Source organism: Larimichthys crocea, chromosome XVIII, assembly GCF_000972845.2.
Source record: "Larimichthys crocea isolate SSNF chromosome XVIII, L_crocea_2.0, whole genome shotgun sequence".
Taxonomy (NCBI): domain Eukaryota; kingdom Metazoa; phylum Chordata; class Actinopteri; family Sciaenidae; genus Larimichthys; species Larimichthys crocea.
The window spans coordinates 19699391-19711558 of record NC_040028.1 but is presented as its reverse complement, the minus strand read 5'-3'; the positions used below and the strand labels follow the sequence as shown (position 1 = coordinate 19711558).

The 12168-nt window shown below is 43.4% G+C and overlaps 2 protein-coding genes across 3 annotated transcripts; both read right to left on the bottom strand.

The window, feature by feature from the left end:
• Window positions 1-772: 772 nt before the first annotated feature.
• Window positions 773-4427, bottom strand: LOC104938833 (ras-related protein Rab-33B). 2 transcript variants are annotated; one of them, XM_027290841.1, is made up of 2 exons: window positions 4091-4427; window positions 773-2017 (listed from the first exon to the last, which is right to left on the bottom strand). In XM_027290841.1, the coding sequence occupies exons 1-2, from the start codon at window positions 4346-4348 to the stop codon at window positions 1571-1573; spliced, it is 705 nt and encodes a 234-aa protein (XP_027146642.1). In that variant the 5' UTR covers window positions 4349-4427; the 3' UTR covers window positions 773-1570. The 2 variants fall into 2 exon arrangements, with proteins under 2 accessions (XP_027146642.1, XP_027146643.1); XM_027290842.1 differs by having other exon boundaries at window positions 773-2011.
• Window positions 4428-7441: 3014 nt separating this feature from the next.
• kbtbd7 (kelch repeat and BTB (POZ) domain containing 7) lies at window positions 7442-11077 on the bottom strand. Its single transcript, XM_010733983.3, has one exon. It carries the CDS (start codon window positions 10789-10791, stop codon window positions 8911-8913), a length of 1881 nt encoding a protein of 626 aa, XP_010732285.2. The 5' UTR covers window positions 10792-11077; the 3' UTR covers window positions 7442-8910.
• Window positions 11078-12168: the final 1091 nt, after the last annotated feature.

The following is a 12168-nucleotide window of genomic DNA, read 5'->3' as shown; positions in this document are numbered from 1 at the left end:
GTGAGACAGGTGGAGGGGGGACATTCAGGTGGATGGAGGAGGAAGATCTGAGGGAGCGAGGTGGAGCAGCAACATGGAGAAGATCCGAGAGATATGGTGGTGCAAGGTTATGAATGGCTTTGAATGTGAGCAGAAGGATTTGTGCAATTTGGCCAGAAACCAGTGGAGCTGTTGCAGGACAGCATGGGTTAACTTCTTGACACAGTTATATATTTATTTTCTATGCAAATGTTGAATTCCCCTGCCCATCTATCTATCTATCTATCTATCTATCTATCTATCTATCTATCTATCTAGCCCACAAAAAACCATTTAACAGGGAAAAAAGGTGGATAAACCTCCGGAAGAGCCACAGAGGAGGACCTCCAGCATCTGTAGATATAAAGGTTCATTCTGAAGTAAGAAAAATGTAAAAAGTCTTACTTTGATTTGTGATTACGCACTAATGAAAACATAATTTGCATATTATATTCCATTTCTGGCATACTCTATTAGTAGTAGAGGCCCCTAAATCTTACACAATGAACCTTCAGTCCTAGCACATGATCTTCATCAGCAGTTCATTGTAATGGAATTATTATTTCTATGTTCTTCTGAACATTTCAAGGACCTCTCGTCTTTGTTGGCTTAAAGATGTCTTTCGCAAAATTTGATAATGAATCAAGATAACCTAAAATCAAATAACTTTATCCTTCATTATATGTGAGTATTTACATGCACAAAGCCTGAGATGGCAGCATAGCAAACAAACACACCAGAAACCTCAAAGATCTACCAATAAAACCATTTTTTATTGATTTGCAGCTTAACATCGTCATAGATCTCCACATTGTTGTAAAGTGTTTTGCATTATTGTACACATGCAACAAAAGTTGTGATTTTACCTCACATCATCATCATCAATACCATCCAGCGTAACAATTTTCAAAGACTGCTGAGCGCCATGCTCACTCATGTGTTTCGAGTGAACCACGTCGATTTGCATTTTCTCCCAAGAGATGGCTACATTTTGTCATAAGCGAGCTCTCTCCAACCAACCGTGTAGGCAAACGAGCTGACACACAATGCTGACGTTCATATTTAGATTAGAGAGGTACGTAATCAGCAGCAGCAGCAGCAGCAGCACCAAAACTCATGCTGCGTTATAAAGAAAATGCACACTTTTTGTTCACAGTTTCAAATTACCTTATTGGTCCCTTCGCTTTCACGTAAATCTATGTTTTCTCCCTTAAATTCACTGCCTGCTTTGAATATTGTAGATAAGTTGTAGCGCTACGAGACGGCTGATTGCATATAATTTGTCTGGGTATTAAAGTGCACTCTGCAATGCTTTGCTTTTTGACTCAAAGTGATTTTATGTGCAGTTTTGAGCTACAAATGTTGGGCATATCTCCACATCCATTCATGCATTTCATTGAAATGTTGATTTAATATTGTGCAAACTTATACTGTCACTAGCTGTGCCTTACATCAGGCAGGGAAAAGGGTAAAACCACAGGAGGCTTCTTCCTTTATTGTTCCTGAAGGCTGTGATGACCTTCGCGCACACTCGTAGACACTCATTAAGACCTCAGCATTGACAAATTGCTGCTTCCTCCTCTCTCTGGTTCCACAGCTGCCTGACGCTGCCCTCACTCAGCTGCTTCAGTCTCATCGGTTTGTGGCTTTTCAGTCTATAAGCCAAAGTCAGAAAGATAGCGTCGACGTGTTCCTTCTCGGCTGGGTCCTTGGCTGAAGTCTCAAACAGTGGGAAGCTGTAGCTGTCGGCGAGACACTGCGCGGCCGAGGTGGGGACCTCCCGGCGGTCCCTCAGGTCGCACTTGTTGCCCACCATGATGCGCGGCACCATGGGCCCGACAGAGTGCCGGCTGCACTCCTCGATCCACTCGGGGATGCTCTCGAAGGAGGTGAGGCTGGTCACGTCGTACACGAAGATGACGGCGTGGACACTGCGGTAGTAGTGCTCCACCATGCTCTTCCTGAAGCGCTCCTGACCTGCCGTGTCCCAGATCTGCAACTGGCACAGCAAAGACAGATACTGACATGACTGATCAATATTTAAAGGATAACACCAGTTTTCCTATTGTCACAGTAACCATTTTGACATGATGTAGTTGGGTGAATGCAGGTGTTTCCTTTTATCCGGGGTCGGGTCGCTGTGGCAGCAGGTCTAGCAGGGCGTTCCAGACGTCCTTCTCATCAGCAACATATTCCAGCTCCTCCTGGAGGATCCCGAGGCGTTCCCAGGTTGGACGTACCCAGGACACCTCCAAAAGGAGGCACCTCGGCTGGTGGCTCTACTCCGAGCTCCCTCCAGATGCTCCTCACCTGATCTCTAAGGCTGAGCTCATTTCGCATGATCTCATTCCTTTGGTCACTACCCAAAGCTCATGAGGGGTTTGAGTGTAGATGGACTGGAAGATTGAGAGCTTTGCCTCCAGTACAGCGTCTGCACCAACCTGCCGGTTCATCTCACGCTCCATTTTCCCCATCACTGAGATACTTGAACTCCAAGGTGGGTCAGCGCAGGTGTTTCCAATGATGTTAATTAAGGTTCAGTTCCATTTGTTGCAGCAGAGACTGACCTGAATGGAACTGGACCTTTATCAGTATCACTGGTAATACCTGTGTTTACTGTTTCATGTCAGAATGGCTGCTGTGACAAAGACTAAAGCCAAACAATGTGTTAGTCTGTCTGTCAATACTCTGTGACTTCCCACCCCGCCTGTCTTGAAAATCTAGTTGAAAAACAGCTGGTTACAGTTTTTAAAAAAAGGCTGAGTCATTTCCTAAAAAAAAAACAGCTGGGCGGTGTAGTTTTTAGCTCAAACAAGCAAACGGTGCATTTCTTTGGGCTATTTTCAGCACAATCCATACAGACGTGGTACATTATTGAGTTTGTATGGCTCAAAATAAACTCCTGTGTGTGTGTGTGGAAGTGAAGGTGAACATGTCACCCAGTGCAAGCTCAACCGTTTTTATTTCATAGATTTTGGACACGGAGGCGTGTGACAAAGAGGAGAGGATGATGAGGTGTCTGTTTCGTGGCGTCGCTGTCGGAAAAGGACAGGCACAAATCATTAATGAATGATGGCTGGGTTCCATTCCTCTGCTTCAGTTTCAGGGTTCTGGCGTTGTTCATGCTGGCTCACTATCGCAATGTCATTCTTGAATGAACGGACATGACTGGACTGAGTGGCAGACGTCATGTGTCACTCGTTGATCGGCTGCACCTCCACCTCCCACCCGGGACAGAAACTTTTCGAGACACTCCCGACTACCACTGGCCTCATCGACAAAGCCCAGGACCCCTTTCTGACACTGACTCTCACCCTCCACCCCTCCGTTACATTAACGTACGGTGTACTGACTCTGCGTGTTACATTAACATCTTTTGGATCTTGAAAAAATATCTGCATACTGTGAACTTTTGCACAGTCTGGTGAAAATCTTCAGGGTATGACGGTTTAAATCTGGTATTTATAGTATTTATATATTTATATATATATATATATAGACATGCCTTCTCCATAGATATGTATGTATATCTTCTAGTCCAGTGTTTTTTAAACTTTTTACACCATGTACCACCTCAGAAAATACTGTGTAACATACTGAAAAATATATATTCTACTGTTGGAGAATATATAAATATGTTTTGTTTATGTTTATGTTTATGTTTACCTATGTACTCCTGTGTATCTATACATACACTGAGAGGAGTCAAATTCAACGCGTGTGTGTACACAAGTGATTATTTGATTATTATACTTGAGAAAGCTCACATACAGTTTGAGAAACAGTGTTCTTATTATTATTATTCTTATTTATTAATGTTTGTACATACATTAAAACAACATAACTATGTGAAAACCTGTTTTTATAAATGTCTGCTGTGTTTTGTTGGTCAACAGAGATGTGCATGTGGTTATTAAATCCACTATAAAAGGATGTTTTTTATTTTTTAATATATGGGGACACCTTTTATAGAGGCAGGCCTGTGTTTGGCACCATGCACAGACTGCACATATTTGCACAGGCTGTTATTTGCATGGATCATTGAGGTGTGTGTGTGTGTGTGTGTTCTCACCTTGATCGTCTCTCCATCGAGCTGCAGCGTCCTCTCTCTGAAATCGACCCCGATCGTCGCCTCTGGGTTTTTCAGGAAAGTGCCCCCGCAGAATCTGTAAGTCAGACACGTCTTCCCGACGTTTGAGTCTCCGATGACGATGATCTTGAAGATCCGAGCCTGCGCAGCGTCATAATCGTGATGCGAGCCGAGCCCCACGGAGTCGTTTTGACAGAAAACGGTGTCAAATCCATCCCCAGGTTTGTTTTCTATTGCCATCGCTCATCTTCTCGCGGTCTGGATGTGAACGGCGCCGAAACATCGCGAGAACACGGAGGACCAATAGACGACAGCGGAACGTTATCGTCACAGAGGTGCTGTAACCGTTATATCAGTGCCGTTATACATGATAACGGCACAGCCACTCACCGTTATTCACCGTTATAGCCACATTTCTACAATATGTTGGTCATTTTTCATTTTATTTGATCTATTTTTGGTTCCCACACCTCTTTTCTTCAACATGTTTATCAAAGAAGTCCTTAAAACAATATCAAATCAAATCAAATCAGATTTTATTTGTACAGCCCAAAGTCACAAAGTACATTTTGCCTCAGAGGGCTTTACAATCTGTACAGGGAGTGACACCCTCTGTCCTTAGACCCTCAGTTCAAGTGAGGAAAAACTTGCCCACAAAAAATATTTTAACAGGGAAAAAAGGTGGAAGAAACCTCAGGAAGAGCCACAGAGGAGGGATCCCTCTCCCAGGACGGACAGACGTGCAATAGATGTCACGTGTACAGGACAAATCAACACAAACATATTGTACAATTACAATAACTGATAAAATGACAATGAATTATAATGAATGATAAAAATGATTACAGTAATAGATATGGTAGTAATAATGACAGTAATAATATGCGTAGTGGACGTCGTGCAGGATCACAACCGCAGCCACGATCCACGAGAACCTGCTGGACGACAGAGCACAGAAACTCCGGGGAAGGTGGGGTCCCCCGGCAGTCTAATCCTATGGCAGCATAACTAAGGGATGACCTGAGCCAGCCCTAACTATAGGCTCTATCAAAAAGGAAAGTCTTATGTCCATTCTTAAAAGTGTTGACCGTGTCTGCCTCCCAAACCCAGAAAGGTAGTTTGTGTCAGAACACGTGCAGCAGCATTCTGAATTAATATAATTTAAAGAAATTAGCATTCTTATGACTTCCCTGAGTATCTCTAATGATTTCTTTTTCATTATTTTAACATCAGTATTTATCTTTTGTTTCGTTAATGTGTTGTTTATTATTATATTGTAAATGTAAATGTACTTTATTTATACAGCCCTTTACAACAGTCCTTTCGGTGTACCAAAGTGCTTTACAGCAGATAATAAATAAAGAGAACAATAAGTAAAAACAAACAAAATGAAAACAATAAAGAACAATAAAAACAATAAAATACAACAAAATAGAATAAGATAAGATAAAAGTGTCATCATATTACTGGGTATTAAAAGCCATCCTAAATAAGTGGGTTTTTAGCCTGGACTTAAAAAGGTCCAGGTCAGAAACAAGACGCATCTAGACGGGGAGCTTATTCCAGAGTCTGGGGGCGGCAACGGAAAAGGCTCAGTCACCCCAGTGTTTGTATTTCAACCTGGGCACTTCCAGCAAAAGTTGATCTTTAGACCTCAGAGCTCTACCAGGTTTGCGGACAGTTAAAAGCTCAGATAAATACGAAGGGGCGAGGCCGTTAGGAGCTTTAAAAACAAATATTAAAAGTTTAAAATCAATTCTATAAAGGACAGGAAGCCAATGAAGGGAGTTAAGAACAGGAGAGATATGCGCATGTCTGCTGGTGTTGGTTAAAAGACGGGCAGCAGCGTTTTGCACAAGTTGAAGTCGACTGAGGGAAGACTGGGAGACGCCGACATAAAGTGCATTGCAGCAGTCTAACCTTGAGCTTATTAAGGCATGGATGGATTTCTCAAGGTCGTGACGGTATTGAATTTATTATGAATAAATACATTAATGAATGATGTAGTAATTGTGACAAAACGTAAAAAAAAAAAGTAGTTACATTTAAAATAAAAGCCTTTTGATTTTCTTTGCCCCTGATGTGATTACGACAGATTAACGACATCAGCAGCAACATTAATATTAAGGTCTAGTAGGTCTGTTGTTATGGACATGTGCGGTCTCCTAACGGCGCTAACGTGGAGCCATGCAGAGTATGAATGCAGTCTGATGTCTTCACAGAGACATGGCTGCACAGGGACACTACAGACCAGAACATCTCCGCTGATGGCTTCCACACTGTCCAGGCTGACCGGGATTGAACCTGTCACATCACAACCAAAGAATAGCTCTGCAGCCCGGATGTTGACCTGTTGACCTGCTTGCGGTTGGACTCCGTCCATACTGTCTGCTGAGACAGATCCCGCATGTCAGCATCGTTGTCCTGTCCATCCCTCCCTCTGCAAATCAACATCTGCCTGCAGCACCATTGGACCTTTTAACATATATAGTTTATATATATATTTTGTTCTTAATAGATGGTTACGTGTTTACATATGTTGTTTATGTTTGTTTGTATACTGGAGTATAGTAACAAAAAATTATTTCCCCCTGGGATTATTAAAGTATTTTTGATTCTGATTCTGATATTAGCATTGTGCTAAACATTACGACATGTAATAAGGACAAATCATCTGATATCTGGAAATAGTCTGGGTCGCAAATCACTGGTACCGTTGTTTTTGGTGGGTCACAGGCTGAAAAGTTTGGGAACCCCTGGTATAGAGCACAGGGGCGTCATCACCAATGACAGTATAAAGAATAGAGAGCGTATGTGTGATCACCCACAGGTTTTCAAAGCTGGAGTGGAGTGTGCAGGACTGAGGACTTATTTCTGTGGTGTGGGATCATTAACATCCGTCTTGTCTTGTCTTATCTTATCTTATTTGATTCTCTGGCCCTTAACAAGTTAATCAATAATAAACCAAACAGTAACACACGTATACCCACCTCTCTATCAGCACAATATGTCGTAATGACTGTCCAAATTCTCAGTTGCTTTGTAGGTGATGTGGTGTCAGACTTTGGCTGCTGTGAAAAAGGTACAGATACTCTCACCTCATGTATAACCCAGTAACACTCCTATACTACAGATTAAATTTTGTACTGTACACTAACTTACTGAACAACATTTAGGAAAAAACACACACACAAACACAAATACTCCTCTGCATCAGACAGATATTTATTTGACACGTACACCAAAACAGCTCTATGATCCAGACCACGAGCCAATCACGCCTTCGACATAATAACACTTCTATCCATCGTACAGAGAGCGAGGGACAACAGCTACACTCATTTACCGGTTTATTACCTGTTTCACAGAGGTGTTGATACAACTTAACGGTCCCTTCGGAGGCTGTGGTTTGTGCACTGAGAGGTGATACAGCTAATAAACTGGTAACTGAGTGCAGGGGGAGGAAAATGGCTTCCAAACATGCAGAAAAAAAAAAGTCCTCCAACTAAAATAATTCATCAGCACCAAACAATATGCAAAACAGCTCGTGAACCTCGATTCCTGCGTGTAACATGAACGTTACAAACCAAATCACAGATAGGAAAAAAACACACACGCACATACACTCCATAAATTTTGTCACCAAAAACCACCGACACCTCATTTAACGACATCGAAAATAAAACTCAATCATGGCATACAGGCCGAAGGCTGATCCTGAGTGAGCGTACAGTGCATTGGCTTCTACATTTTCATAACTGTGTGTGTGTGTGTGTGTGTGTGAGGTCTCGACATAAGCCCTGTATAAACGACCGGTTGCTCGTCATAAACACGAGGCACTTTTAGCTGCCCAACCTTCCAGAAGTCACAGTTATTCAAACTAAATAAAACGTTATTAGCAAATGTTTCTGTCTCAAACTTCACACAAGCAAGGGGTGGGGTGGGGGATCTTCTGCCAATTAAAAGTCAATTTACGCATCATAGGGAGGAGTGCACAGCTCTGCAGCTGTAGCTGAAGTCTCGCTGGTTTGCAAACTAGGAGTGGGAAGAATGTGGGTGCTCACCAGGCAGGAACAATAAAAGAACACGCGGTGGTTCCCTAAACGCCTTTTGGAAAATGTGGCTGACTGACACAGAAGACATAAAGCTTTCCTGCTTTGAACTTAAAAAGCAAGAACGGGCGTCTCTGTGTTTAGGATCTGTGTCAAAAATCTGCTCGTCTTTGTGCTTTAAATGTCATTTCCCTTCTCGGAGAGAATTCAAATTCACAGCCGACGTTAACGACGACGCGCTACACTTTGGTTTCATGCCACATTTTCTCCGTCTAGTCTTGTGCATCTAACTAAGTTTGGAAACCAGTGCATCATGGGAAGTGTAGGATTCAGTGTTTTTCTTCAATTTCTGGGCGTTCTTTGTCGCCAGTGCCCTTAATTTTATGTGCTACATCTCTGGCTTACCCTTCATTCAACTGCTCTTATGAAGGAGGAACCTATCGCTGCACAGTTTTATGTATTTGTCTTGCAAACAAGAGTCTAGCAGACATCATACTGTCCTTCACGCTGGCAGGACTTGAAGTCTTTTGGCCTCACTGTGTGAAAAAAATGAACTAACACCAACTCTTCTTCTCTCGTTCTTTAAATTATCTTTAGTCAGACCGGTGGAGTAAAGATTCTGATGGCTTCTTCTGTCCATGGCTGGCTTTAATACTGAACTGTACATGGATCTGTGCAGACAGAAGCCTGTAAATATCCATTAAGTTATAAATAAGTTAACCCTTTCTTTGACACACTAACACATTTTCACTACCAGTTCTCGTCTGAGAAAGAGCTCGAGCTGCCCGAGTCGAAGTCCACGTCCGTCAGCCCGTCAAGGTCCCAGTCTGAGCCACTGTCGTCGTCCTCCTCCGTGGAGAAGCTGTGCGCGGAGCCGAGGCACGCCGGGTACACGCGTGTCGAAACGCACACGGGCCCCAGGGTGGACACGTACACGGCCATGATGTTCTTCCAGGTGTCTCTGGCGGGGTCGTACTCGTGGATGAGGACTCTGTTTTTGTTGTGCTGCAGTAAAGTCTGAGTGAGGAGGAGCAGCTTGCTGTTGTGTTGGATCACCTGGTAATTTAAAGCGCGGCTGTCGATGGGAATGTCGCCCAGCCTCTTCCACTCGCCCCTGCTGGGGCTGTAGGCTTTCACCACAGGGATGTCGCACACGCAGACTATCTGGTCCTGAAACACGCAGGCCTTGTGGAGCTTGTCCCGCCTCAGTGACCCACAGTGTCGCCAGCGGTTCCTCTTGGGATCATAGCAGAGCATCTTCCGTTTGTTCACCACGTACAAGTGGTCGTTCAGCGTCACTACCTGCATTTTACCCAAAGAGTGAGGCAGAGGAGCCACAAACGTCCACTGGTTCCTCTGGACGCTGTAACACTCCACCTCTTTTAGCCTGCCATCCGTCACCGGGTTCCTTCCACCCAGAAGGTACACGTGGCCGTTCAGGTAGCCCATCCCGGAGTGTATCCTCCCCAGCGGTCTCTCCGCCAACTCCTGCCAGCGGTTGAGCACCGGGTTGTAGAGCCAGAAGTGTTTAGAGAGGTGTGAAGCGAGGAACAAGTTGTTTTCAGGTGTGGAGCAGGCGATTAAGGACTCCATGGTGGAGCGTTTGTAATCCTGACTGCTCAGATCTTCTAAAGGTGGAGCCATGAAATAAAGGTCCTCTGAGTAAGGGTCACAGCACATGATGTTGTCATTGGGCAGGCCGAAGAAGAGGATCATTTCTTTGGCGCTCACGCCTATTCTGTGTTTGGGCGCGTCCAGAGACGCAGACATCCCACAGCTGTCCTCCGCGGACCTGTTGAAGAAATACGCGAGGTACTTCTCGATCAGAGGCATCGCCATGAGGCCCTCCAGGTAACACTTGTCCTTCTCGGCGAACAAGTTCCAGCGGACGCACTTGAGCGCCTGCAAGGCGTCCTCTCTTTTCTGCGGCGCGTTGGCCTCTATCCACTGCAGGGCGGCCGAGCACACCTTCCTCTCGCAGTCCACGTCCAGGGCGTTCAGAGACAGCAGCTCCTTCAGCTGCACCAGGTCCAGCTCGCAGAGATCCCCTCCGAGACACACCTGGATGAAGTTCCTGGCTATGAAGGCCAGCGCGTTCTCCTTGAGCTCGGGGTTGTCGTAGGTGTCTGCGAACTTCAGCACCCCGACGCAGTTGGAGACGTCCAGCCTCCTGGTCATGAAGCTGGAACAGGCCGTCCTGATGTAGTCCAGCTGGAGCATGTTGGCGGCCGCGTACAGCCTCTGCACGTTGCTCTCCGTGATGGTCACCCTGCCTGTGTAGCAGTAATCGATGATGACAGACATGGACTCAGCGTCCACCCCTCGGATGACCACCCTCTCCTGCATGCTCTCGGTCAACCCCCCGGTGAACATGCTCTTGAAGTAGGGGCTTGCAGCTGCAAGGACGTTGCGGCTGCACAGGAACATCTGCTGGATGTCACCTCTGGAGGTCTCACCCTGCAGTGACCCCTCTCCTTCTTCTTCTTCTTCTTCATGCTCGACCCCGATGGTGACATCCCCGAGCAGGCGGCAGTCGTACAGCATCTTCAGCTCTCTCATCAGACCCTGAGCGTGGTCCACGTCCTCCAGCACCTCCGGACCGGTGAAGCAGCTGAGAACAGCCGAGGCCATGGCTGCAAACCCCGGGGAGCTTCTCTGTGATGTTACGATTCAAACGAGAAGACAGTAGGATCACAACATCAACACATGACCAGCTGACCGAACAGCTGAGCGGGTCGCCCGCGTGCACCAAACTCAACAACCCCCCCGCCTGCACGTGGACATAATGCGAGTTTACGTCAGACACGGTCCGGGAATCGAACCCACGCACTGTTCGAGATTTTCTGCTGTTTTCGGTCAGTCAGCTGTTTGGACCGCAGGCTCGTGAAATAACATTGGACGGACGACTTCCGGAGAAGTTACCAAAATAAAACCGTATTGGATTTAAAGTTCATACGCGAATCAGTCTTTGTTTCGCTCTTTATCGACCCCACGTGATTTTAAAACCATGCTTCACCGCTTATCGCTTCCCAACTCTTCGGTTAGTGTTTTTAACCCGCGATGTAAAAAAATGGAATCTCTTATTTTGAAGGCGAACTCGCCTGGCTTCCGCTCGGGCTCTCTGCTCGCTCATACAACCTTGCTAAGAACGGCTTCAGCTCTCTGATTGGTCAGTGTGGAAAGTGAGCCGATTCACTGATTGGTTGAACCGGAGTGAGGTCCGTTAATTTAAATTTAAATTTAAATTTCATTTCATTTCATTTCATTTCATTTCATCAAATTTAAAATTAATTTAATTTTTATTTTTTTTTTATTTATAAATCCACCAATGATGATAAAATATTAAAAGTTTTGTTTATTTATATTTCTTCTTCCTCTACTTCTCATTTTATTATTATTATTATTATTATTATTATTATATTATTATTATTATTATACTATTATTATATTATTAACATTAGTATTATTATATTATTATTATTATTATTGCTATATTATTATTATAACTTATTATTATTATTATTATTATTATTATTGTTATCATTTTATTATTATTATTTATTATATTATTATTTATTATTATTATTATTATTAGTTGTAGTAGTGTAGTAGTAGTAGTTCTGTTATCATTATTGGTAATATCATTTTATTTATTTATTTATTTTAATGTAATTTTTATTTTGTAAATCAGTCTTTATTTTGTTGGCAATCTATATAAATAATAATAATAATAATAATAATAATAATAATAATAATAATAATAATAATAGTTATTTTGATCAAATTATTCTTCCTCTTCTTCTTGTGCAACATTATACAATAATCACATTTTCTCTTACTCTACACTCTTTTTATCGTCACTGTAAATTAAGTAGCTCACTTTAGTGAATGAAGGGGATCCAAAGTGGGTCCAAAACATTTTTATTTATTTTTTTTATCTTTATTGCAAAGCTTAAATTTCTAACAAGACATTTTTTTATCTTTATTGCAAAGCTTAAATTTCTAACA

Excerpts from the sequence above, each read along its gene's own strand:
- LOC104938833 (XM_027290841.1), bottom strand. The coding sequence starts at position 4,348 with ATGGCAATAGAAAACAAACCTGGGGATGGATTTGACACCGTTTTCTGT. Across the intron at positions 2,018-4,090 it reads TCGATGGAGAGACGATCAAG|TTGCAGATCTGGGACACGGC; the intron begins GTGAGAACACAC and ends TTGCTGTGCCAG.
- kbtbd7 (XM_010733983.3), bottom strand. The coding sequence starts at position 10,791 with ATGGCCTCGGCTGTTCTCAGCTGCTTCACCGGTCCGGAGGTGCTGGAG.